Source organism: Cynocephalus volans, chromosome 10 (assembly GCF_027409185.1).
Source record: "Cynocephalus volans isolate mCynVol1 chromosome 10, mCynVol1.pri, whole genome shotgun sequence".
NCBI lineage: Eukaryota > Metazoa > Chordata > Mammalia > Dermoptera > Cynocephalidae > Cynocephalus > Cynocephalus volans.
Genome location: NC_084469.1, coordinates 104,968,387 through 104,995,632, shown reverse-complemented (window position 1 = coordinate 104,995,632; position 27,246 = coordinate 104,968,387). Strand labels below are relative to the sequence as shown.

The 27,246-nt window shown below is 50.7% G+C and overlaps 1 protein-coding gene across 3 annotated transcripts in view; it reads left to right on the top strand.

The window, feature by feature from the left end:
• CACNA1A (calcium voltage-gated channel subunit alpha1 A) overlaps positions 1–27,246 on the top strand; it is a 229,580-nt gene that overhangs the window by 183,411 nt on the left and 18,923 nt on the right. Inside the window, exons 26-38 of one of the 3 annotated variants that reach the window (XM_063110742.1) lie at positions 436–596; positions 2,481–2,618; positions 4,166–4,367; positions 5,496–5,660; positions 8,330–8,440; positions 13,371–13,454; positions 16,380–16,385; positions 21,161–21,277; positions 21,581–21,646; positions 21,820–21,935; positions 23,406–23,556; positions 24,323–24,450; positions 26,878–26,974. In XM_063110742.1, coding sequence (XP_062966812.1) covers positions 436–596; positions 2,481–2,618; positions 4,166–4,367; positions 5,496–5,660; positions 8,330–8,440; positions 13,371–13,454; positions 16,380–16,385; positions 21,161–21,277; positions 21,581–21,646; positions 21,820–21,935; positions 23,406–23,556; positions 24,323–24,450; positions 26,878–26,974 — 1,542 coding nt within the window. Of the gene's footprint in view, positions 1–435; positions 597–2,480; positions 2,619–4,165; positions 4,368–5,495; positions 5,661–8,329; positions 8,441–13,370; positions 13,455–16,379; positions 16,386–21,160; positions 21,278–21,580; positions 21,647–21,819; positions 21,936–23,405; positions 23,557–24,322; positions 24,451–25,720; positions 25,818–26,877; positions 26,975–27,246 lie in introns of all 3 variants that reach the window. The other 2 variants (XM_063110743.1, XM_063110744.1) reach the window with 2 other exon arrangements.

Here is a 27,246-nt window from a genome sequence, read left to right as displayed (position 1 = left end):
GGGAGGATGGAAGGATGCCATATTAACCAAGGCAGAATGTCCCAGGCACATAGAGTCATCTCTCAAATCCAGAGAGCCTCTGACTTCTTGGAGCAAGAGGAAGGGGACCGCCACACCAGCTGATGGGAGACAGGTAGCGGCATGAGACAGGAACACAGAATTAACAGGAAATGAACTCTGCAGTGAGGGTCTTTCCTCTTGCCCTGTAGAGCCATGTGCTGTAGAGCCACTCGGAGAAGTGGCTGCATTTCTCAGGGGTTTTAGATGCATGGAAACCCAGGATTGGGTCCACCCCCAACACTTATTTCTCAGAGTTGGGTGGCCTCACCTGGCCTATGAGGATGCTAACAGCAGTACTTTGGTATTACGGGCTGCTGGAGGCAGAGGCTGGGCAGGACCCCGGTCTCTCATGCTTTGTCTCGACCCCACCCTCAGGCCGTGTTTGACTGTGTGGTGAACTCGCTCAAAAACGTCTTCAACATCATGATCGTCTACATGCTCTTCATGTTCATCTTCGCCGTGGTGGCCGTGCAGCTCTTCAAGGGAAAATTCTTCCACTGTACTGATGAGTCCAAGGAGTTTGAGAAAGACTGTCGGTGGGTCTCGCCTCTTCTGGGTGTCCCTGTTGGGGCTGGCGAGTGTGGGTAGGGCAGAGGGCTAGAAACACCGGCCACTGGGGCTTGGAGACTGGAGTGTTGGGTGTTGGGAGTGACTCAGTTTCATCCAGCTTGGATCTGGAGTACAAAGAAAAACATTTTTGGCAATTTCAGCCTCCGCCCATCACTGCAGGATAAGCTGGTTGCTTGATTTTCAGTCACCACCTTTGTCAAGTGGGGGATATCAATACACACCCCCAGTCCCTCATTTGAAACCTTTACAGGCAGATGTGTTTCAAAATTCAGAATAGTTTGAGATTTTCAAAAGGTTATTCAGCGCATTTTTCATATAAGGCATAACACCACCAGCTGCGTCTGAGGCAGCTCTGTAATCAAACACAATATTTCTGCCGTGAAACATGTACAGTCGTGCCACGTAATGACATTTCAGTCAACAATGGATCACATATACAGGAATGGTCCCATAAGACTATAACGGCTGTATCATGTAGCTTAGGTGTGTACTAGGCTGTACCACACAGGTTTATGGAGGTATACTCTATGATGCATGCACAATGACAAAGTTACCTAACAATGCACTTCTCAGGACACATTCCTGTAGTGAAATGACACATGACAGTAACTGTTTGCACCAAGTGGAATAAATAATGAGTGTAAAGAGTTTCACTTCCAATCAGGTCAGGTTTTGTTGCCAGATAAATTAGGTCAGGATCAACAAATTTTCAGTCAAGGGCCAAGCAGTCAATTTATTCGGCTTTGCAGACCATAGTCTCTTTTACAACTACCCAACTCTGATGTTTTAGCAGGAAAGCAACTATAAATAATAGGTAAAAGAATGGGTATGGCTGCATTCCAATAAAACCTTATTTCTGGAAACTAAACTTTGAATTTTAGATAATTTTTACTTACCATGAATGAATTCTTTTGATTTGTTTTCAACCATTTAAAAATGTAAAAACCAGGGCTGACCGGTTAGCGCAGTTGGTTAGAGCACAGTGTTATAACACCAAGGTCAAGGGTTCAGATCCCTGTACCGGCCAGCTGCAAAATAAATAAATTAAATTAAATTTAAATTAAACTGTAAAACCACTCCCAGCTTGTAGGCCATACAGAAATAGTCAGTGGCCCAGGTTTGGTCTGTGGGCTGTAACTTATCAACCCCTGAGTTAGGAGGAAAATGTTTGATTTTCAGAGCTTTCTGGGTTTTAGGCTGTGGATAAGGGGTGGTGGGCTTCTTTTCCACCCCACCCCCATCATAGGATCATTCTCACAGTGAAAAGCTCTGAGCTCAACCTAAGAAAGTGCTAAGCCTTTAACTAACTAAGCTGTCAGTAAATATTGCTATCATTGCCAGTATAAAGTGTTACTATCCAGCGAATGGTAACTTGTTCTTTTAGTGTCTATTTCTTGAAATTGGAAGGATTCTAGACATTCGGGTGGGAGTCTGGGGCTAACTCTTGTTTTCTACCCTGAAAAGCTAAGGGAGTGTGTCTGCTGTCTTAGTCTGATGAATCCAGAAATATCCCCTGTGTCTCCCTTCCTGCTCCTAACACCCCACCCACAAGCCTGAGGCTCTTGCCCTCAGGACTAGATTTCAAGTTGGAAGAGGGTGCTGGACTCTAAGATGGCTCTCCCACTGGGTGCAGGGCCGTGGCATCATCAAAGCGAGTTTGTCTCCAAGTGGATGCACACATAATCCCCCACAAAGCACAGGGAGAACTAGGGGGTATCACTACCTCCGGGACTGAGGGAGGCAGCGTTGGCTGGTGGGCCCTTCTTCCTTCTCCCATCTCTGGTGGCCAAAGACTAGTGCCCGGAGCCCTCCTGCCCCCGTCTGCTAACAGTCCCCACTCTCTGTGGCAGTGGCAAGTACCTCCTCTATGAGAAGAACGAGGTGAAGGCACGAGACCGAGAGTGGAAGAAATATGAGTTCCATTATGACAACGTGCTCTGGGCCCTGCTGACCCTGTTCACCGTGTCCACAGGAGAAGGCTGGCCACAGTAAGTGACCTGGCTGGGGAGCCCCACAGGAGGAGCTCACAGGCCCCAGGGAGGGGGACAACAAAGGGTCTGAGAGCCCAGTAATGAAAAGGGTCTTGGAGAGGAGGGGTTTGCTCCTGGCTTCCCAAGGTGGAGACCCTTTTTTAGATGCACAAGGGGCTGACGCCAGAACAGCAGGCAGCCTCCATGTGTGGCTGGGCTCTTAGGGACAGAAATCCAGCTGTCACTGGGCTGCCTGAGCAAACAAGGCTACATTCTTCCAGAATGGACATGGTTTCTAATTTGCAGAAGCAACGACCTCCTCTGCTGATGAACAACACAAATCTCCACGATGGGGGTGTCCATGTGGCATTTGGAAACTGACCTTTTGACCACAGGACTATTTTCTCCCAGACAGGGCCAGGACTAGGGTGAGATGAGCGAGGCTGGATCATGCAAGTCTGGAGGTGGACCTGGTCTTAATTTAAAACTTTGGTATTTTGTTCATCATGGACTTTTGGTATTACTTTCAACTTTTAAAATTTTGCAATAACGTATTATTTTATTAGTATTTTATTGTTATCTTGATTGCTGGGGTTTGGGGCACCCCCTTAATTTGCACTGAAGGCAGATGTCCCACTCTTCTCACCCTAACCCGAGTCCTCCTCCCAGAGGGCTTGGAAATGCCAGGTTGGAAGCTCAGTAGATAAAACCATGTGTCCTCAGCATCCTCACCTGCCTCCCTCTCTCAGCAAACAAACCAACCCAAACGTGCCTCCCTACCCACGCACACACATCCAGAACTCACACCCATGGCCACAAGGCATCTTTGAGCAAATTTTTTAAAGACTCCCCTTCATCAACAGACATCACTTCTGTCCGTCAGAAAATTGTTGCAATATACTTCAGTGATTTTGTTCAAACAAGGCACTTGATGGCCACCTGCCAGAAACTGTCATCATAAATACACAAATCTATCACGTCTACCATATGAAAGCACAGCTTCAATGCGGAGCCCTTGAGCAGTGCATGACCCGTGCAACTGTGCAGAGCTGCTGTGCACATGCACAATCCCATATGCATCCCCATTACACCTGCTTAGCACCCACCACCACCTGTGCTTAAATACACACACACGCACACCTGCCTCCATGACCTCCCACTCACTCCTGTCCATCACCACCCACCTGGCTTCAGAGCTCAACTCGGCCATTTCTGAGTGGGTGATCTTGAGCAAATCCCTTTCAAATTGCTGGACCTCGGTATCTTTGCGTATAAAATGGTGTCAGTAATAACCTCCCTGAGAGGGTTGCTGAGAAAATCAGTGAAATGTTGAACATCATTTCTGGCACATAGTGAACCTTCGATACGTGGCAGTAGAGGTAACTAACATTGCTGTCAATCTGTCAAAGAACAATGACTACTTTTATTTTTTTTTCCATTTCTTCTTGATATTTCCCTCCGTTCCTGTTCCCCTGCCCTACTTGTGCCCTCTCCTCACCCTCCTCGCTACCTCTGGGCCCCCCCTCCTTCCTGCCCCTCCTTCCTCCTCACCCCGTTCCTCACAGGGTCCTCAAGCACTCAGTGGACGCCACCTTTGAGAACCAGGGCCCCAGCCCCGGGTACCGTATGGAGATGTCCATTTTCTACGTCGTCTACTTTGTGGTGTTCCCCTTCTTCTTTGTCAATATCTTTGTGGCCTTGATCATCATCACCTTCCAGGAGCAAGGAGACAAGATGATGGAGGAATACAGCCTGGAGAAGAATGAGGTGCCACTTCCCATTTGAAGCTCCCATTTAAAAACTGACACACGTACACACCAAAGAACCAACTTCTGGGGTCATCTGGGGGAGGGAACAGATGTCCTCCAAGCAGAGTCGAGTCTGCAGAAAATTCCTTCATGGAGTTTCCAGAGGAAAATACATTGGACAGACAGCACATGTATCAGTCAGTTCAGACTAGGTTATGCCACAGTAACAAGCAACCCCAGCATCTCAGTGCTAGATAGCTAGAAAGGGGCTTATCACTGGCTCACACTGCACATTCAAGTCAGTAGTGGCTATTCTCCATGTTATTTTTATTCTGGTTCTCAGGCTGGTAAAGCAACCTCCCTCCAAGATGCTACAGGTAATAAAAAAGAGAGTATGACAAACCATGGTCCAGCTCTTGAGGCTTGTGCCCAGAAGGGGCATGTCACTTCTGCTCACATTTCATTAGCCAAAGCAAGTCACATGTCTGTGTCTGATGTCAGAGGGGTGAGGAAGTATAATCTCCTCCGGGGAGAGATGGTGAATATTTATGAATAAAAATCCCGTCCACCAGAGAATATAAACATAGCCCTTTGCCCTTCAGGCATTATCCAGGCTAGGTGAAGGATCTAGAATATAACCTTCCTCTGTGCTGTTGACCCCTAAGACTTAATGACCACTGTTCCCTCGCTCCCTCTTCCTCAAAAAGGAGAAGCAGGGCTTTCAGTAAGAAAGAATGGTTAGGCTTCAAAGTCAGACTTTGATTTAAATTCAGATGTGACCCACGTGGCAGCTGTGCCACCTCAGGCAAGTGGCTTCACCTCTCTGAGCCTCTATTTTCCTCATCTGCAAAGTGGGGCTATTATAGTACCCACTTCCCATGTTTGCTAAGGGGATTCCATGAGGTAATGGGGGAAATGTCAGTGCAAGCTTTGGCAGATGGTAACTCCTCAATAGCCATAGCTGTTGGGAGAATAAAGCAATTCTCATAAGGAACTTATGGGGAGCCCAGGAATCCTGGCTGGAGCCAAGAGAGGCAGACATGCAAGCAGATGCACCCAAAAGTCATCAAGATAGAAAGAGCGTACTCTGTGTCCAGCCACCTTTCTCTTGTCCGTGCCCCTCATGACACTGTCCTCTCTCCCGCAGAGGGCCTGCATCGACTTCGCCATCAGTGCCAAGCCTCTGACCCGACACATGCCCCAGAACAAGCAGAGCTTCCAGTACCGCATGTGGCAGTTCGTGGTGTCTCCGCCTTTTGAGTACACCATCATGGCCATGATCGCCCTCAACACCATCGTGCTTATGATGAAGGTGAGCCCCCCACACCCACCTCCCATGCTACCTAACCCACACCTCATCCCTACCCCTCCACCAGCAAAATGGGACCACCTGCAGTTACCAAGACAGATCACATTCTGTGTCGCCTCTGAGCCTTTGCTTCTGCTATTCCCTCTGCCTGCCACACTGTTCCCACCACTCTGCCTGGCCAGTTTCTTCTTCCCAGCTGCACCTGCAGAACCCCCCCCTCCAGGAAGCCTTCCTTGACCCCCCCAAGACTGCACAAGGTGTCCACCTTTGCAAGCATCCCATCGTTTATCTCACATGCCATAATATCAGCATCAGGTTGCATGACAGTCTACCCCAACAGCCCAGGAGCTCTGGGGAGCCAGACTAGTCCTGGTCACCCCTGAATTCCTGGGAGCAGAGGGAGCAAGAAGTCTTCAATAAATGTTTGATGAAGGAAATGAGGAAGGAGGGGCGGGTAAGAGCTCGACGAGCCTTAAGGCCACCAAGCTGCTTCAAGGTGTAAAGTCAGAACCTTTCACCCTTTGGTTTAGAATCCACAAGCCTAGATTCAAACCCACTTAACTCACTGTTTAACCTTGAGCAAGTAACCAGTGACTTCTTGGGCCTTCGGTTTCGCTGTCAATGAATGGCAAAGATAATAATAGCACCTTCCTCCCTGGGGGGGGGGGGGATGAGGATGGAATGAAAAAGTTTGTGCAAAGACCTAAGCACACTGCCCAGCACTTCAAAAACACTCAATAGATTTAGCTGTTAATTCTTGAATGGTGAAAAAGTCATGCCAGTTTCCACCTGAAAACTTCTATTTCAGTAAGTTCTTTCATCTTTTCATTGATATTTTTCTTTTTTTTTTTTTAATTTATTTTTATTTTTTTATTTTTTTTTGGTGACCGGCACTCAGCCAGTGAGTGCACTGGCCATTCCTATATAGGATCCGAACCCGCGGCGGGAGCGTCGCCGCGCACCCAGCGCCGCACCCTACCAAGTGCGCCACGGGCTCGGCCCTTCATTGATATTTTTCTAATGGTTTCAAGCAAACAAAGAGAGAAGGATCGTATAGCACAGGCTTCTCAGAGTCTAACATGCTCGTGGATTATCAGGGGATCTTGTTAACATGCACATTGTGACTCAGAACATCCAAATGGGCCCGGGATTTTGCATTTCTAACCTGCACCCAGGTGTCAGTGCTGCTTCTGTGGATCCCTGGACCACACCCTGAGTATCCAGGCTCTCGAGAATATCTTCTCTTGTCACCCAGAGTTTCCTATTTGGAACATTTGCCTGTGTTTGCTTCATCTGTTTTTTTCATTGAGGTGAAATTGACATAACATAAAACTAACCATTAAAAAGTGTATGATTCAGTGGCATTTAGTACATTCACCATGTTTTGTAACCACCGCTTCCATCTAGTTCCAAAACATTTCCATCTCCCCAAAAGGAAACCCTGACCCATTAAGCAGTAGTGACCCCATCTCCCCCCGCAACCCTTGGCAAACACCGGTCTTCACTCTGCCTCTATGGATTTACCTAGTCTGGACATTGCATCTATTTTTTTTATTATTTTTTTATTTTTTATTTATTTATTTTTGTAAAGATGACCGGTAAGGGGATCTTAACCCTTGACTTGGTGTTGTCAGCACCACGCTCTCCCAAGTGAGCCACGGGCTGGCCCCTTCATCTATTTTTAAATTAAAGTAGTTTAGATGGTAGATACCACAACATATTGCCCCTAAGGCCCTTAGTACGCATTTCTAAAAAATAAGGACATTTTCCTACATATTCTTATGTGTGATCAAGCAAGATTCTTATGCTTAATTGGTAGTAATTCTCTCATACCCCTATTGAAATGTCCCCAATTGCCCCCAAAATGTGTTTTAAAGCTAGTCGGTCCTTGAGCCAAGATCTAAATGACCACACATGACCTTGGGTTTTTGACTTTTAAGTTACTGTCCTGCCTAGACTTCTTTGTTTTTTCTCTATGCTATTGACTTTTTGGGAAAACCAGGTGAATCGAACACAGACTGTTGTACGTCTGGTCGTGTTGGTGTCCATCTTCGTGGGACACTTTTACTTCTTCCTCCAGCTGCCATATTTCCTATAACCTGGTAATTAGGTCTAAAGATTGAATTTGATTCTGATTAAATTGTTTGGGCAAGAATATTTCCTAAGGTATCAGAATAGTGGTGACCTCTAGGGAGGGTTATCAACTGAGAAGGGACGGAAGGAAAGGGCCTAGGGTGCTGGAAAGGTTCTAACTCTTGATCTGAGGAATGATCTTATGGGATATACAGGCAAGAATTATGACTGGTGCACATCAACTTAAAAAAAAAAAAGTCTGAAAAAATGAAAACCAGAAACAACTGCCCAGAGGATGCTTGGATACCCTCCTGCATCCCGTCGGGAGCCGCATCTAGCCAGGCTGTCCCAGGATCTGGGATGCTAAGACCAGAATCAAGAAAGGAGTTTTTATTTTGAGTGTGAAAAGATGAGCCCAGCCCCATGAAGATCTGGGCAGTCCTGAGCTGTTCCTCTCACAAACAAGATTGCTCAGCCCTTGCCTGTGGCCCCAAGTCACCAAGTGTCCGAGTCCTGTCCCAGGAAAGACAGCCAAAAAGCTGCCTCCCCGGTCCCCACCTCTACGCTCTGACCCCCACTGCCCTTTCTCCCTCCTCTAGTTCTATGGGGCATCGGTTGCTTATGAAAACGCTCTGAGGGTGTTTAACATCGTCTTCACCTCCCTCTTTTCTCTGGAATGTGTGCTGAAAGTCATGGCTTTTGGGATTCTGGTAAGTACAGCCTTGGGGCTGCAGCTGGGGGCTGGGAGGGGGGCTCAGAGGAGTGCTGGGTGCTGGGTGACAGTCTCCCAACACGGCCCCAAGACCCCCGACTCCAGTGGTGGCTTAAACATCCTGCTGATGGCCACAGACCCTACGTAGGCATTCTTATGCTTGCCCTGTAATACCCATAAGACCCAACACTTGAGTGTTACTATATGCCAGGCGTGTATTATTTAATTATTCCTTGAAATGATTTGATGGGTGGAGTAATTATCACCTGTTTTAGAGATAAGGAAACTGAGATCAGAGAGGCTCTCCAGTGCTCAAACTGTTTTAATTACAGTCCACAGTAAGAAATACATTTTTACAATGGAGCCCAGCATGCAGATACGCACGTAGATGACCAAAGTGAAATTTTCAAGAACTCTGAAGTTGTATACTCTATTTGATTCCATGTACTTTTTTTTTTTTTTTTTTTTTTGGTGGCTGGCTGGTATGGGGATCCAAACCCTGGACCTTGTGTTATCAGCACTGCACTCTAACCAACATTTCCTTTTCTTTTGAATGCACTTCATGACCCACTAACTCAATTTTATCTCCCACTCATGCAAGTAGTCAATCTAAGGCCCTTTGATCCCAAGGAAATCTGTGGATTGGGGGAGGGGGATGCAGGGTTGGAATTAGATGTGAAAAAATTACATCTTTATTTTTTCACCAGCCACTAACTAAACTTTAGCATTTTCTTCCATCTTGAAAGCAGACAACAAACTCCTGCAGTATTATCAATACGACCTATTTCACAGATTAAAAATCAGATATTTTCATACTGCATTAAAGGGGTTGCAGATATCTCAGAATTTTTTTCCTTTTGTATACTTTATTTTTTTATTGACACATAATAATCATACATATTATTATGGATACAATGTGATGTCTTAATATATGCAATTGGCAGAATTTCCAAAATTCTCTCTTCTTGCTAATTTGAAATACACAATATGTTATTGATAACCACGGTCACCTCACTGTGTATTGGAACACAGGAGCTAATTCCTCCTATATACCTGTAACTTTGTACCCATTAACCGACCTCTCACCATCCCCCCTACCCCGATACCTCAAAATTTAGTTTGCATTTATCATTGCTTCGAAATGCTGATGGTTTTTAAGCCTATGGCTAGAATCTGTTGTTGAGTATGTTAATGAAGAAATACATTAATTATTAGGTCACTATTTTAAAAAATGTTTTGATACCTATTGTAACATAACAGGTTTCCTTGCAGTCCTGCCTATTTTATTTTATTCATCTAAAAGTTTTACTCCAAAAAGGTCTTCCCAGAGGGCCAATGGGGGTCACAGCACCAAAAAAAAAAAAGGGGGTGACGGCCTGAGCTAATGGGTTGTGACTTGGAGTGACTGCATGTAGTGACTTCTTGAAGGCCCCAGTAAGTGAACCAAGACATCTGCTCTGTTGACCACCCTCTTGGACCATCTCTCTGAACAGAATGACCTACAGCATGTGGTCTCAGCCAGAGTCTCAGGGCCTGGGTTCTCCTCTTGGCTTACTGAAGTATTTAAGGGTGTCAGCTTTAGAGAGACCTAGATTCAAATCCTACCTATTGTACACAGACTTTGTCACTTCCATTCTAAGAAGGACCCTTCCTCCGCCTGTCCCTTGTAAGCACCCAACACAATAATGTATTAAGTCTAGAGAGCTGAGCACAAAGCCTGGCATGGAGTGAGTGCTCAGTAAATGCTAGGAAGGTGTGTTAGTCTGTTTTCTGTTGCTTACAACAGAATACCTGAGACTGGATAATTTATAAAGACAGGAAATGTATTTTTATGGTTCTGGAGGCTGGGAAGTCTAAGGTCAAGGGGCATATCTGGTGAGCACCTTCTTCCTCATGGGACTCTCTGCAGAGTCCTGAGGTGGCACAGGGCATCACATGGCAAGAGGACTGAGTGTGTTAACATGCTTTCTTCTTATAAAGCCACCAGTCTACTCCCATGATAACCCATTAGTCCATTCCATGGATAGATTAACCCATTCATGAGAGCATAGTCCTCATGATCCAATCACCTCTTAAAGGCCCCACCTTTCAAATACCATAGTCAGATTTTCCACTTTCTTAATATTGTTACAATGTGCGTTAAGTGTCATCATGAGCTTTGGAGTGGACAAACACTCAAACCATAGCAGAAGGGTTACAATGTAAAAGTCATCAACCTACCTTTCTCCTCCAAAGCCACTGCTTTGCTTTAGAGAAGACGCTGCCCATCAGAACCACACTTGGGGAGATTTCATAACACTGGACATTGCCCAGACCTGCCCGCAGAAATACTGATTCACTTGGTTAGGTTAGGTAGGGGACCCCAAATCTGAGTATCCTCAGGGGACTCTAAAGTCCAGCCAGGGCTGTCAGGCACTGTGATGAGCACCAGCCAGTTAAAAGAGGCATCCTGCAGACAGGGCAAGAGCACCAACTCAGTGTTCCGGTCCTGGGGATGCCGACTATGGGCTGTGTGACCCAAGACGTGTCACAGAACATGGGCTGAGAAGAACTCAGGCTTTGGTGCACGCATCCCGTAGTGCAAATCCTACCTTGGCCCCTTTCTAGCTGTGTGGCCTCAAGAGAGTAACTTGGCCTTTTTGTTCCTGTTTCCATATCTACCTCCCAGGGCTTTGCAGTTATTTTGTTCCAAGTGATTCCTCTACCCGGGCTTGGGTCTCTGTCTCCCTCACCCTCGCCAATCCTGCAGGGACCTGCACTGGCCTCATTTTTCAGTTTTAAATGAAGCCCCAAGTTCCCCAGGTGACATTCAGGTGACAGAGGGGAACCCTCCAGCCTGGAGATCTGAGATCTACGGCCAAACTCCTAGAAGATTGTCTTCATTTGGGCTCCCCCAGGAGCAGAACCTGAGACCAGGAATGAGTGCAAGGAATTTATCTGGGAGGAAGGATGGTAGGGGAGAGAGGAAGTGAGGCAGGACAGGAAGGAAACCAGGAAAGAGTGTTATGACGCCAGTTCCTGCTGTGGGCTCATTTCTGCTGGGAACCTCCAGGGGGCAGCAGAGAGCACACACCACAGAGTCATCCCACCCCAGTGGGAGGGAGCCGGGGTATTGACCCTCCGGTGCCCATCAGTCATAGTCAAAGGCTGTCCCAGGGGAGCTGTTAATTCCCTGACAAATGTGCACCCAGAGAGAGCTCCCGGGGAAAGTCACAAAGGTGTGCAATTGAAATATGAAGGGATATGGGCAGGGCCCTAGCAACATCTGCTGAAATACCAAAAGTGCTAGTGTAACCTGAGTTCCTTTTAAGCAATTGTAACAATATCCATCTGTTGAGCACATACTACATACCCCATACTGAGTGACTCACACTATCTGATTGCTTTTATACCCCTGCCTTCCAGAGAAGGGCCCTGAGGCCCAGGCACTCCAACTCCAAAAGATACAACTTGTATGTGCTGAAAGAATTTGACCCTGGGAAGCACAATTCCAAAGTCTGGGTCCTTCTCTTTAAGGCATCAGGGCTGCCTTAGGGTTAGATGCTCAGGGGAAGAGCTGACCACTGAGAATGGGGCCCAAGCCCCGACCTGGCCTGTATTTTCATGAGGGTACTGGGAAGACCCGTGTTTGGCTTGAATCCCACTGAGCCCTGAAGGGCAGGCTGCCTGTTTAACCCAGCCTCTTAGGTCCAGGCAGGGATGCCGCTTGATGTGAGCTCTGACATTGGAGCAGATCCCCTCCCCCCACAAAGTACCAAGCATCTCTCTATTGCACTGCTGGATTGAGGAGGTCAAAGGCAGCAGGGGACCTCAGGGGACTTGGGCTGTGGCTGTTTACCAAACAGCGTGGAGTATTTCAGTATTTTAACAATGATGCAGTTGTATCTGTGCATCCCTATTGAGCAAGCACCCAGCCCAGGGATGTACCAGTCAGGCTAGATCAAGTTAAGCTGCAGTAACAAACAACCCCCACATATCAGTGGCTTAAATCAACAAAAGTTTTGGGGTTTTTTAACACTCTGCAGGAGGCTGTTTGCCCCATAGTTACTCAGGGATGTAAGTTCACGGAGTAGCTGCCATCCTGAATGTTGCTGGTTACCAGGCCCAGGGTTAAAAGAGTCCTGGAGGGTCCCACACTGGCTAGGAAGTGAATCATACTATGTGTGCTCACAGCACATCAGCCAAACCTAGACACGCAGGTGCCAGGAAGTGCAGCTTGGTGTGTGTCTTGAAGGCCTTGAGGGTCCTGCTCTGATGCTCATTTTGCACGCTTGTCACTGTCCTTCTCCAGATGAGAAAATGGAGGCACAGAGAGGTTAAGTTACTTGCCCACAGCCACACAGCTCTGGTAGCAGAGCTGGGATTTGAACCCAGAGTCTGCTGTTTCAGCAAGTGTGCTATAAAAACAGCGAGGTCCTGAATATAAACTCTGGACTCACCCAGGCCTGGGTTCAAATCCTGATGACATCTCTGTGCTCCTGGCCTCAGGCAGGTGAGTGACTTCACTCTCTGAGACTCAGTCCCCTCATGGAAAAATCCTTCCCTCTGGAATCTTTGTGAGGATCCCAATGATGTCCTTTATAAAGCACCTGGGGTCTTGGGGTACGGGGATTCAGAAATGTTGGAGACAGTTCACAGCCCCGAAGAGCAGCCCCCTCCCCAGTAGAGCTGAAGCAGGTCTGAAAACCCCCTCTGGGACCAGGCAAGTCATGGGAAGGCCGGGGGGGGCCGGTCCCAGAGAGGAGAACTTAGAGCAGATGATGTTAAGTAGCCTGTACTGCAGCATTTTGCTGTTCGAATGACCACAACTGTCCTGGGTCCTTGGGCTGATTGGCAGCCATGTCCCTACCATGCCCCTCGGCTGGCCTTGGGGGACCAGGGCATGGAGCTCTCTGTTGGCATCTCTGTCTTGTGGGTCCCCATTCTAGAATTATTTCCGCGATGCCTGGAACATCTTCGACTTTGTGACTGTTCTGGGCAGCATCACTGACATCCTTGTGACTGAGTTTGGGGTAAGTCTCCCGCTGGCTTCTCTCCGGGCGAGTCCGGGCTGGGTTGGGAGTAGGGGGTTGGCCAGGAGCAGCAGGGCCCAACAGCCACGGCCAGCTCGGCCAGCACTTGGTCATGACCAAAGAGGGAGAACCGGGGCCCCTGGGGACAAAGGCAGCCCCTCAGGAGGGCAACCTGGGGAGATGGGTGTTCCCAAAGCCTGTTTGGGGGCCAGGGCTGCAGGCAGGCTTCCCTGCATCTTGGCTGTCAACTTAGGAATAAATAATGCAGATGAGTGTATTGAGAGAATTGGGACACTAAAGGCTCCCAAAGCTGAGCCTGCCCCCAAACATCACTGTGTTGGGGGCCCAGAGAGAAGCAGTCTCAGGCCAAGTGTGCTTGAACTAACCCTCTTCTGGCTCATGGGCGGGAGGGAGCCATGGTCCTCCGGCCAAAAGTGGGGGAAATGCCATTCCCAGGTTCTTAAGAGGGTCCCCAGGACATCCACCCTCCTCTAGCCCAGGCCTGGGAGATCTCCACCATGGGTGTCTCTAGAACTCTCCGTGATGACCCCACAGGCCACATCATCCTTTCCCCTTTTCTGGAAGACTCGGGGCCCCAGAGTTCCTATCCCAGACTCTTTCTTTGGCCATCTGCTAGTGAGCCTGGGTTTGGGGGGCCCAGGAGATTGGTGGGAGGGTAGGAGATCCTTGCAGGGAGAGCTAAAGGGCAAATTATATCAAAGCCAATGGTCAGGGGTGGCATCAGTGGCATACTTGTGACAATAAGCATAATAATAGCTGACAAGGAGAATGCACCCGCTGCATGCCGGGCACTGTGTCAAGCGTTTTACGTGGATTAGCTCATGGTACAGGTCTCAGTCTCAGCATGTAGGGGAATTTCCTCATAGGGTTCAATTGAAGGGATATGAATGCAGAGACGACTCTCAGCAGGGAGGGGAAGGGGACCCACAAAGATGGCAGGGCACCCAGGGACCAGCCACCGTGGGGAGCTGTTACCTGCCCAGGTGCTGAACAGGGGAGGAAACCTAAGCAGGGGTCTGGGAGGGGCCACCTGGTGGGAGGGACAGAGACAAGGGCCAAAGCAGGCAGAGAGCAGGGTGGGGGTGGGGAGAAATATTCCAACCTTTCTCTCGTCCTGTCCTCCATCTCCTGCTAGCACCTCCCATTGGCCAAGGGAGCTAAATGTAATGCTCAGAGCCAGAAGAAGATGGAGAATAGATCTGGGCAGAGTGAGGCCTGAGGAAGAGGGTGTTGCCCCATATCACAGATGAGAAAACTGATGCTCTATGCTCAGGGAGGTGAGGGACCCACCCAAAGTCATGCAGTCAGGCCTGGGTGACTCCTGAGAGCACACTGGCAGCAGTTGGAGTGTCCCACTCTGATTCTCCCAGCAGAAAGGGATCAATTTGCCAACTCTTCCATCCCAGAAGGCTGGCGGGGCTGGGGAACCATAGAGAAGACAGGGCCATTCTGCAGTGCGTCCCCAGTGCCCCCACCCAAGTGGCATCCTGGACACTCACTTTTTTGCCTTCAGCTCCAGTGAGCCAGAAATTGCTGCTTCTCCTCACCCCACCCCTGAAACTATCCTCTAGAGTAGTCACGCCCTTCTGGGGGTGCCCCCACCTGGTTATCTTCCCTGGCAGAAGGTCCAGGCCTGACCCTCATCTTCTGACCTGAGTTTCTAGAGAGACCTAGAGCTCCAGCTGGCATTCAAAATGTCTTGCCATGCAGCTGAGCACAAGACAGCCTTGAACCAACATTCCTTTGGGTCAAGGGATTGGAGAGGTGACCCAGCCTCTCTAACAGGGCAGGTGGAGAAACCTGGTTGAAACCTCCAATTGCCAGGAAGAGATCCGTAGAGCTAGACCCCAACAGCCTCCTCTCCTGGCTGGCAGGACAGGAGAGGGCAGAAGAATGGGGCATGGGGGCCAATTCAATTCAGGGACATCAGGACTATTCCAGTAGCCAAACAACTCTCCTTACCAGCTATTTGATTTTGGACAACTTGTGTTATGTCTTCTAATATATAGTGGGGATAACCAACTCATTGGATCCTTGCAAGACTCACATGCGTGCATGCTTTCAGCTGGCATACATTGAACGCCTGCTATAAGCCAGGCATAGTTATAGGTGCTGGATACAGAGTAGGGGACAAAACAAACAGACAAGAATGCAGAATGCCTGCCTCCATAGAGCCGACCTTTAGGCAGGGAGATGGCAACTTTTCACAAATAAGAGCCATCCACGTGAAGTGCTTGGCACAGAACCTGCCAAAAATTGAGTTCACAAATGGTGTTTATTATTATTGCTATTGTTGTTATTACCATGAATGTACCTGAGTGTGCAGTTTGTTAGCCAGCCCTGAATTATAATCATTTTGAGGAAAAGATAGTGGGTGGGTTTGGCCCCTCTAGGATGATTAATGCCCCTCTCTGCCTCCCAGGTAAGCTCGCTAGGTCTGAGGCGAGAGCTCAGCCAAGCTGAGGCAGAAGGAACCAGACCCTTGGGAGGGCAGGTCCCCAGGGCTTGGGAGGCCGTGGGTGTGTGGGCCTCATCTGCCGCCCCCAAGTGGCCAGGGTGACGTGGGTTTGGCCTGTGTGCAATGGATAATGACTGTGTTTCTTGTCTTGTCTCTTTTCATGCCTGCTCTTTAAACTGTATATTGGCACAACGCCGTCTGAAAAACTCATCCAATCAAAATGCACTATGAAATCCATTTGCTCATCCATGACGTGGTCTGTGTGTTCATACACCAATGACTTCTCTCCCAACCCACCACCACCACCACCCCCACTCCCCGCCCGGGAACCGAAACCCATTGGTTTTTTTGGCACTGGTTACAAATCAACCTAAAAAACGCTGAACACGCCTCCCCAACTGCCCCTGCCCGCCCGCCCCCCCTCCATCTTCAACATCTGCATCTAGAATCCGGTTGGTCTTACTTCTTTCTGAAGTCTAAATGCCTTACATTAACTGTGAACGCATCTTCTCGCACAGGCATTGCATGTCACACCCTGGCTTTCCAACTGGGAATGCCTGCCGCACTCCCCGCTGCACCCTTCTGTCTGTCTGTCTCTCTCACCCCCAGCCCCTCTCCTTCCCCGTTCCTGCAGACTATTGGGTTCTGAAGTGGGGCTTTTGGGTTGGAGGGTTTGCATCTCTTGCAGAGAAAGAGATGGGTTTTCCCTGTGCAGGATGAGTAGGCTGGCTGTGCCTCCCACCCCATCCCTCACACACATCCCTTATACTCGGAGCCACTGGTGGCACACACCCCACCCCCTCCCAGCCACCTCTCACCACTCCTGTCCCCTGTACAGCTCCGTGGAGCCCCGCCCCAGGAAAGCTCTCTCCTGCTGTCCCGTGAGCTCTTTAGGCCTGGCCAGCAGAGACTTAACTCTCCAAGTCTGATGGAGGAGGCCTGGAGGCCAGGAGACATGCGAGCAGACTCCCAGGCAGGGGAACTCAGAACGGTCAGACTATGGTGTGGTGGTTTTCAGAGGGGGCCAGCTAGGCTGAGGCTCTCTCCTGGGCCCTGAACTGCATATGCACGTGTGCCACACACATGGCCAGTGCATACATAGTCACTGCACACACGACCAATGCACACACAGACATTTGTACCCACACATAGACACCACACATGCGGTCAGTAGATGCACATGTGGTTACTGCATGCATGGTTACTGCATGCACACAGACACTGCACACATAGCACACACACACAGTCACTACACACACGGTCACTGCACTCAGTTACTGCACACATGGTACAAACACACGGTTACTGCACACACAGTCACAGCACATACAGTCACTGCACACACACATGGTAACTACCCAGTCACTGCACATGCAATCACTGAACATGCAGGCTCTGAGCACACGGTAATGGCACACAATCATGACCATTCCTCTTTCTTGCTCATTCTCTATTATTCTGTCTCTCTCTCACATGCACGGGTACGCATGCATGCACACACATGCGCACCGTTCTGCTCCTCTCTTACACCCATCCATCCCACACGTCACACCCCTACCCCAGCAAAAACTGCACACATCTCTCTCCCTCCCCCATTTCTCAGCTCCTTGCACCCCTCACTCTGTTAAATCCCACCTGCCCCTGCTCCTCCCCTGCCTGCCGATGAGCCCTTTTGAAAGCCTCCCAAGGCATCTTTGCACTGGGATCCCTCCCCTGGAATACACATGCAGTCACTCACCAAACACTTAACAAGCCCCTACTTGGTGCCACCAGTGCAGTGGTGGGTAGAAGCAGCCACCACCGCTGCCCACCCCTCACCTACAGTCAGGTGGGGGAGGTAGGCATTGCTCACTAATCCCTCAACTCCACTTGGAATTGCAACTACACTGTGAGCTCAAGGATGAGCAGCATTAAGAAGGCAAAGAGGGGAGAAAATGGCATTCCGGGCCAGGATAGCACCTGCAAAGGCCCTGTGGCAGGACAAAGCATGAGGGGATCAGGATCTGCAAGTGAGGGGGTGTGGCTGGAGCAAAGAGAGCAGAGGAAAGCTGACCCACAGACAGTTGAAGGCAGAAGGGGACAGGGTTGGGGGGCGGGGGGCTTTATTGTGGAATTTGGACTTCATCCTAAGCTCCAGGAGAGGCCTGGGAGGATTTGAAGCAGGGAAGGTGTGATTGGAAGTGTAATCAGACAAGACCACTGGAGCTCCAGAGCAGGGAGCAGCTTGGCAGGAGGCTGGGTTGGAGGTGGGCACCAGGAATCCCAGTGAGAAGGAGCAGTAGGAGAGACTGGCCACCTCAGCAGGGGCCTCTGCAGGAGCTGGGGATGGATCCGGTCTGGCTTAAACCAGGAGGATGGAGGCTAGGGAGCACCAGGAGAGGGCCATGATGTGGGGAGGAGAAGAAGTGTGGGCGTGGCAAATTTGAGGTGCCTTTAGGATAACCTGGATGAAGTCAGATAGGAAGGTGGTGATGGGGTCTAGAGCTTGGAGGAGGTGAGGTCTGGGCTGGAGGTGGGGTCTGCAAGTGACAGGATTTCTCTGAACCCTTGGGCAAGCAGTTCCCATGTCTTCTGAGTGCTCATGGGACATCCGCTCCTGGGCACAGTGCTGGAAGAGAGAGGACAACAAGGACGCTGTCCCCACTCCTCCCTGGGCTTGCCCAGCCCCACCACGCTCTAGCCAGGAAGTGCAGGGCAAGGTTTAAGGGAGGAAACTGCTCCTCCCAGGCTGTGCATCCAAAGCTAGGAAGAAGGAACTCGTCGGAAGCTCTGTGGGCACTCGAAGGACATGGTGCAGACCCCGGAAGAGATGAGGGGCTTGGCTGAGGGCAGACTAGTACCCTTGCCCCACCTCCCAGACCTCTCCCTCCCTTGTGTGTCTCCTTCCCCCCCTCAGCTCCAAGAAGGGCAGCATGTTCTCCGCATGTGTCTCCCTGCCAGATCCCTGCACGCTTCTCCTGCATGGTGGTCAGCTCCCCTGCTCTGCCCTGAGCCCCCCACAAGGCTGCTTCCAGGGCCCGCCTGCCTTTGCATGCCTGGCCAAGTCCCCATGTTATGATCCACCCCATGGAAGGGATGGCTTGGAATCTGGGGATGGATGGGAGGGGGCTGGGGACACCTGGGCCATCAGCCCCATCCCCAGGTGGAGCTGGGTGGCCAGGTAGGGCTGGAAGTCAGGTCAGCAGGACACGGAGGGTCACTTTCTTAGCCAAACAATGTTTAGAGGCTTGTTCGAGGTGCTTGGGGCATTTTTACAGCAGTTGGGCCCAATGTGGTCAGAATAGGATCCCCCAACCCCCTTTGCCATCCTAGAGGCATAAGGGCCACTGATGTGTCCCAGAGAGCATTCTAGACATCGCCAGCAAACCCAGAGGCCTCTTGCCAGCCTCAGAAATTTAACTCCAGCCCCTGACTCTCGGCTCCAAGGCCAAAGCTAGTGCACCAAGTAGGATTGCATATAAGTCACTGCCTAAACCGGGACATTTTTGAGACTGGTAGCGATATCATGATTGTCGAGGTCATCCTGTGCCATTTGGGGGTGAGGGATAGGCCAAGTTAAATCTTGCTATGTGGCCTGTAACTAGGGCTCCTACAGATCCCCTAGAGCAGAACCCAGTTATGGCTCCTCTTGTCAGGAGACCCTCACTCCTCCTGTCTACAACCTGCTGGGTCCTAGCCAGCAAGGAAGGTTTTCCAAGTCTGCCTGAGGGAGGGGTTTCCATGTCTGCTTGAGGCAGGGGTCTCAAACTCAAATGCCTCTGGGGTCCAAACAGACACCAGTAAAACAAGAAAGCAGGTGCCATTTCTAGAGCATGGGGACCTTGAAAAACTGAAGGACATGTGTCCTGCTTCCAGAGGGCAGCCACAACAGGCCCACAGGTCCCAGAAAGCCAGAAGGATGGGAGAAATCTCCTAATTTTTAAACAATGGCAACTATTTTTAATTAAAACCAAAAGCAAGAAAACACACACACACAGAGCTCAGGCCTAACAAAATAGCTTCATCAGCCAAATTTGGTCCATTTCTGACTTCTAGCCTCCCACCCCTCACCAGTGTCCCTTAAAGACCTAGGACGGTCACATAACACCAGCAGGCTGTGCCCACCATCTCAGCTGGCCTCCTTCCCCACCCCCAACTCTCTGGACCCTGGGGTTCTTCTAGCTTGGATGGGAGGAGGTAGACAGGGGGTTTTTGAGCAGAGGCAGGGGCCACCCAGGGAGGTCCTGGGGGCAGGGACAGCCTCAGCTCCCTGCCCCCAGCACCAACCCCTCGGTGGGCCTGGCCTGATTCTGAGCTCACCCACCCACGGGAGCTGAGTACTTCCTGCTTCCTGCAGGCCTGGTCCCGTGCTACTCCACCCAGCCCCAGAAGCTGAGAAGCCATCCCTGAGAGGGGGGAAAAGGGCCCCAAATGCATCTTCTCCGACTCAGCGGGCAGCGAGGACTCACCCTGCAGCCGAACAGCCCCAGCTCCCTCCCGTCCTCCCCATTCCCGCTCGCCAAGGGGGTAAGAAAAGATGCTCTTCCGCTTCTCCCGATTGAGCCGCTGCTCCTCTTGGCCGTGGGGTGAGGTCAGGGCGGGCAGGAACGGGTGGGCAGCTCGGCAGGGCAGGGCAGGGCAGGGTGCCCGGTGAGTCCCGTGACAGATGCATTTCTGGCCCGGAGCATAACATGCCCTTGGAACCCGCACATGTCCACCAGGCCTGAGCGTGCTGGCGACCCCCACCCCCACCCCACCCTGGTGTTTGTGCATCGTACACATGTGATGGATTCCGCAACTTGACTCGCTTGTGTCCTATTGTCTCAGTGCATTTGGTTGTTGGGAGAAACAAAAACCATCTCGATTTTTTTCCTGATTGGATGATTCGGATATATTTTCTTTTCCTTGTTCTTTTGTTATTTCTTCCCCATCCCCAGTACCTATCTCCTCCTTCCTTTTTCTTTCCTTTTCCCCATTGCGAGTGGGGCTGGCAGGGAGGGCTTATGCTTTTTGAGTTGATGCCTCTTCCTCCCTCCCACCCTCTCTCTCCCTGACTTTGTTCCTTTTTTCTAGTTTTTTTCCTCCGCACCATTGCATTAATAGTGCTTTCTCTCCTCTCCCTCCTTATTTGGGGTCTGGCTTGCTTTTTTCCTGTTGGTTGGCTTCATGTAGGGGCCTCTGTGAGTGGTGATGGCTCTGAGCCCCTCGGGGTGGGTGGATGGTCACCCCTCTTCCTCCGTCTCCCCAGAACAACTTCATCAACCTGAGCTTTCTCCGCCTTTTCCGAGCTGCACGGCTCATCAAACTCCTCCGTCAGGGTTACACCATCCGCATTCTTCTCTGGACCTTCGTGCAGTCCTTCAAGGTGAGCCCAAGCCCCTGCCCCTGCTGCTGGTCCAAGGCTGAGAAGAGGAACAGACCCCTGTGCTCTGGCTGAATGTACAAATCAGGCTGGACGTGCCTCTACAGTGCAGCCTTGCTGACAATCTGTTACATGCACGTCTTTTGTCTAACTTCCTGCTCCTGGTGTGTCTAAGGGGAACCCCACCAGATGCCTTGCACTATGACCTCATCCCAGAGCCCCTAAAGATGCCCACCAGCCCTGGCAGGACTCTGGCACAGCATGTGGCCACCCAGGTCCCTTTTTCATTGTCTTCCTTCCCACCAGGCCTTGCCATATGTCTGTCTGCTGATTGCCATGCTTTTCTTCATCTACGCCATCATCGGGATGCAGGTGAGTGCCGGCACTGCTAAGGTACCCAGAGCCTTCCAAAGAGAGTGGCCACCCTTAGGCAGGCACGGGTCAGGGGAGCCCCATTCAGAGAGGCAGCCAAGGAGGTTGAGCTGGGGTTCCCTGGTACCACCCTGGGCATGGCCACCCCTGGTCATCACCCTCCAATCCTCCAGGTATTTGGCAACATCGGCATCGATGTGGAGGATGAAGACAGTGATGAAGACGAGTTTCAAATCACTGAGCACAATAACTTCCGGACCTTCTTCCAAGCCCTCATGCTGCTCTTCCGGTGAGAGGGGGGCGTGCCCTCACCCTCTCTTCCGGTTGGGGGTGTGCCTTTTTCCTTCTCTTCCGGTCGGGGGCGTGTCTTTTTCCTTCTCTTCCGGGAAGGTTTGGGATGGGCTGTGGGGCTCAGGGATCTCCTCAGGGCAGCGTCTAAAGGCCCTGGGACACAAGCATGAGAGGCATTTTCCAGGCATTATCTTGTTGAATCTTCCTGACCACCTTGGGAGGTGGGGATTCTTGGCAACCCCATCTGAAGGATGGGGAAACTGAGGCTTATAGACTCTGAGGCTTGATTCTTTTGTTCATAATCCTGGCTGCACATTAGAATTCCTTCGTTCGTTCAGTGGAAGCTTACCGAGCACCTACTGTGTGCCAGGCACTGGATAGAAACTGGGATAGAGCAGGAACATTTTCTTCCCTTTGGAAGCTTATATTCCCGTGCGGGAGACAGACAACCAGTAAGCAAGTTATACAAAATGCTAACAGAGGATAAAATTCAAGATTAAGAGGGAATGGAGCTGGCCAGTTAGCGCTCAGTTGGTTAGAGCGCAGTGTTATAGCACCAAGGTCAAGGGTTCGTATCCCCTTACAGGCCAGATGCAAAAAAAAAAAAAAAAAAAAAAAGAGGAAATGGGGCACAAAAGGTCATATACAGTATGATGTCACTTATATGAGATACCTAGAGGGGACATGTCCATAAAGACGGAAAGTGGAATAGAAGTTTCCGGGGGCTGGGGGAGGGGGAATGGGAAGTTTGTGTTTCATTGATAGAAAGTTTCTGTTTGGAATAATGAAAAAGTTAAGGTAGATAGTGGTGATGGTTGCACAACAACGTAAATGTACTTAATGCCACTGAATTGTACACTTCGAAATGGTTAAAATGGTAAACTATGTTATGTCTGTTATGTCACAATACATTTGTTTTAATCTGCCAAAAAAGAAGGAAAGTGGAGAGCTGATAGGTCACACCTCTCTGGACGAGAAATAGGTAAGGGAGAGAATCGTGTGGATAGCTGGGGAAGGGCAGTCCAGGCAGAAGGTACAGCCAGTGCAAAGGCCCTGAGGCAGGGGCGTGGTGGCACGTACTACGAGCCCAGTGAGGAGCCCGGCATGCCTGGAGCAGAGTAATCCAGGGAGGAAGTAGTAAGAGATGATAGTCACCTGGAGTGAAGGCGCTTTTGAAACACACAGATGTCTCCGGGCCCTACCCCAGACCAGTTGAATCCAAGTCTGTGTAGGGGGGCATTGGCTTCAGCATTTTTTAAAAGTTTCCATGAGCTTTAATGCACAACCAAGGATGAGAATTCTCCTCTCTGAGCTCCCAGCAAAAGGAGGTGGTCTACGTAGGACTTGAACACATGCCTGTCCAGCTTGAGCCCAGGTGCTTAACCTGTGTGCCCTACCTGCATGGGAGGTGTTGGCATCCAGTCAGGGCTGAGTGCCCAGGCCCCTGATGCCTCCTCCCTGTCCTCAGGAGCGCCACTGGGGAAGCCTGGCACAACATCATGCTTTCCTGCCTCAGTGGGAAGCCATGTGATAAGAACTCTGGCATCCTGACTCCCGAGTGTGGCAATGAATTTGCTTATTTTTACTTCGTGTCCTTTATCTTCCTCTGCTCCTTTCTGGTGAGTCTGTAGATGTGGATGGAGGTGGGGGGTCCCTAGACCTGGCTCCCTCTGAAGGGAGTAGGTGTCTCTAGAATGTGGCTGTGCCGAAGACTTGCTCCCTCCAAGGCTTCGCTGAGCCAGCCTGGGATTAAGTGAACCAGAGCTTCTCAGCCTCAGCACCATTGACATTTGGGCTGGATAGTCTTCTGTGGTGGAGAAGCCCTGTATGCTGTAGAGTGTTCGGCAGCGTCCCTGGCCTCTATCCACTAGATGTTAGAGCACACACCTCCCATTTCTCCAGTTGTGACAATCAAAAATGTCTCAGGGACATTGACAGATGTCCCCTGGGGAAAGTCAGACTCTGCCCCAGTTGAGGCCCAATGAAATATCTCCCTTTGGCCTTATTGGGGACTAGTGTGGGAGGATTTGGAGTCATGGTGGTCCCCTTGGTGTTGGTCCCCATTTCACAGAGCCTTCCCTCCCTCTCTCTTGGACTCTGTCCGTCACTCTCGGTCTTTGTCTCTGTGTTTCTCTCGGTTTCCATCTGTCTCTGTCTCTCCCTCCCCCCATCTTCACTCGATCTTGCTCTCGCTCGGGCTCCTTATGTGAACATGTGTCTCCCTTCTGTCCTTGGTCCCATCTCTTTTTCTCTCTGTTTCTCTCCTTTTCCCCATTTTGTCTCCCTCCCTCTCATCCTCTGAGCCTCTGTGTACGTGTGGGGGGGGTGTCTCCCTCTCTCTCTCGATCCCCTCCAACTCCCTCTTGGCCCCCGGGGTCCCCACAGATGCTGAACCTTTTTGTCGCCGTCATCATGGACAACTTCGAGTACCTCACCCGAGATTCCTCCATCCTGGGCCCCCACCACCTTGATGAGTATGTGCGTGTCTGGGCCGAGTATGACCCTGCAGCTTGGTAAGGACTCGCCGCAAATCCTTCAGCCTCGACACCTGCCTGTCCATGTAGCTGGGACACAGCCTAGGTCAGGCCCAACCCCAGGACGTTGAGTCCCTGGGGTTCCTAGCAGGGATCTTATAGGGCTTGTTCCAGAGGAAAGAGATGAGAATCATCACCCTCGCACAGCCCAGGTTGAATACGTGGGGTACCACCCCTGCTTTAGGCCCAGGCATTCTGGGAAATGAGGAAAGAGTCAACTGTGAGGAATTCTCCGGGGCCCTCTCCTGCTGTGCGTCTCTCCTGCCTCTCACCGTGAGGCCTCCAGATGGTGAGGACAAGTTAGCCAGGCCCCAGGGAGGAAGCCACAGCCTCTCAGCCTCAGTTCTTCTGGGAGTGTGGAGAAAGGGTCTGGCCTACTCTTGGCAGACAGGATTGGCTGCAAGATCAGAGTGGCAGAACCCAGCTCCTGCTGGGACCCCCAAACCTAAGAGCAGGTGGTCACACAGACCCAGGGGAGACACAGAGCCTCAGGGGCCCTTATCAAGGGAGTGAGCTCTCCCATCTCTGTGGACACCAGAGCGCCCCCTCCTGGCTGACGGGCAATGATTTCAGAAGGTGGACCCCACACGGTGCATGTATATGGAGTGGCCACTCAGCACCAAGCCCTTGCAGGACACTCAGAACACCATCCAGATGGCCAGAGCCCACGAACCACGAACCGTAGATTCTCGCTCAGGCTGGGCTTGGGATCTGAAGGAGCATTACTGGGGGCCCCCACCAGTGTTCCTCTGGCCTCAGCACTGGAGGGGAGGCCTCACAAGGAAGGCGGGGAGGCGTTGATCTGTGTCGTTCCAGAAGCCCCAGACAAATCCTCCTGAGACCAAGAGGTTGGGGTGAGCTGCGGGTCTGAGGCTTGGCTTTTAGCTGGTTCCTAACTCTTCCTCTTTTGATTTTAGGTCACAGCAGTTGGGTGCTGTCCCCTTGTCCTGTATTCCACGAGCCCCTCAGGGTGCCCTTGTAGATGGTGGAGGGGGCAGTTGCAGAGAGCTTTGGAGTGGTGTCCCCCAGTCCAGAACTCCCAGCACACCCCAACAAAAACCCTCTGCCCCTGGGGTCTGCAAGTGTCTGGGAATGTATGGGGGACCCTCTCTCATCCCAAGTCTCCCTAAGTCCTTCGAGCCAGGGGGGCTGCAGCCCCTGGCATCCTGACCTCGCTGTGTGTTTGCAGAGCCAGTGTGAACACAGCTTAACCCCCTGCCTCCACTAACCCCCTTTCTTCTCCTTTCAGCGGTCGGATTCATTATAAGGATATGTACAGTTTATTGCGAGTAATATCTCCCCCTCTCGGCTTAGGCAAGAAATGTCCTCATAGGGTTGCTTGCAAGGTTTGATTTCCACTAAAACCTGCTAGCATCCATGGAATGAGTGTGGCTTGGGGTTCTTCAATATATATATTTCATATATATATATATATATATATATATCTCTAAAAAACAGAGCCATCTCTCTCTCTTGCATTAAACTAGAAAACTCTTAGCCAACAGAATGCAGTCATGTAGACTCGATGAAGCATGGAACATACTTCGTTCCCTTCAGCCATCTCTGCTTGCTGTGAGCTGAAGCCGCCCATCCCGGGGTCTCAACGGCACCCCAAATCAGACACATCCCCGGGGGGGATCGTAACTTTCCTCCCCCCCACCACCATCACCTCCACTCTCTCCCCCTCCACCCCTCGCCTCCCGAAGCCCCCTGCTCTCCTCCCCACCCCCCGCCCTGGCCCCTCCTCCCCACCTAGGCCCCCTCAGAGACCAGCCTCAGCCAAACCGGAGAACTTGACCCCCCTTTAAAAATGACCATGACGTCAAGGTTTCAAATCCAGCTGCCAAAAAAAAAAATGACCACAAACAAAAGCATCAAGTTCCAGGTCCTCCAAAGCTAGAATCCCCCTTCCCGGGCCAGCCTGTGGCTCACTCAGGAGAGTGTGGTGCTGACCACACCAAGGCCACGGGTTCGGATCCCATATAGGGATGGCTGATCACTCACTGGGAGAGCGTGGTGCTGACAACACCAAGCCAAGGGTTAAGATCCCCTGACCGGTCATCTTTAAAAAAAAATTTAAAAAAAAAAAAAAGAATCCCCCTTCCATCCGCGTCCCAGCAGACCCATAGCTCAGAGTCCGAATTGAATCTGACTTTCTCTTTTCTCTCTCTCTCTCCCTGCTCGTGAGCAGTGAAATCATCTATTTTTTTTAATTACCTTTTCTTCCATTTTTCCCCTCCTCTTTTTCATTTATTTGAAGTATCTATTTTATCGTTCTCTGCACCCCTCTCTCTATTTTTTCGGCTCGTGTGGTCCCCCCTTCTTCTGTTTCTTCCCACTCCCCACCCACTTCCTTTGAATCTTGTTCCCACTCCCGTTTTTTTGTTTATTTTTCGACGCTGCCAGGGGCCGCATGCCTTACCCGGACATGTATCAGATGCTGAGACACATGTCTCCGCCCCTGGGTCTGGGGAAGAAGTGTCCGGCCAGAGTGGCTTACAAGGTAGTCTACCCTTGCCGACCACCGACGTCCAGGCACTGGGATTTTTCGGTGCTCACCAGAAACACCCAGCCGAGTCTCTTTTTCCAGCGTTCCTCTTCCTCTTTTTTTCTTTTTCTTTTTTCTTTTCTCCTTGAGTAAACTGATCATGACCATCCCTTGACTCTAAGCAGCACACTGTGTCCGTCCTTTCTGATGAGTGTCTTCGTGTTTTGAGACTCCATTATGGCCAACACGCCGGCGGGAGGGGGAGGGGCGCGCCCAGGTCCCTTTGC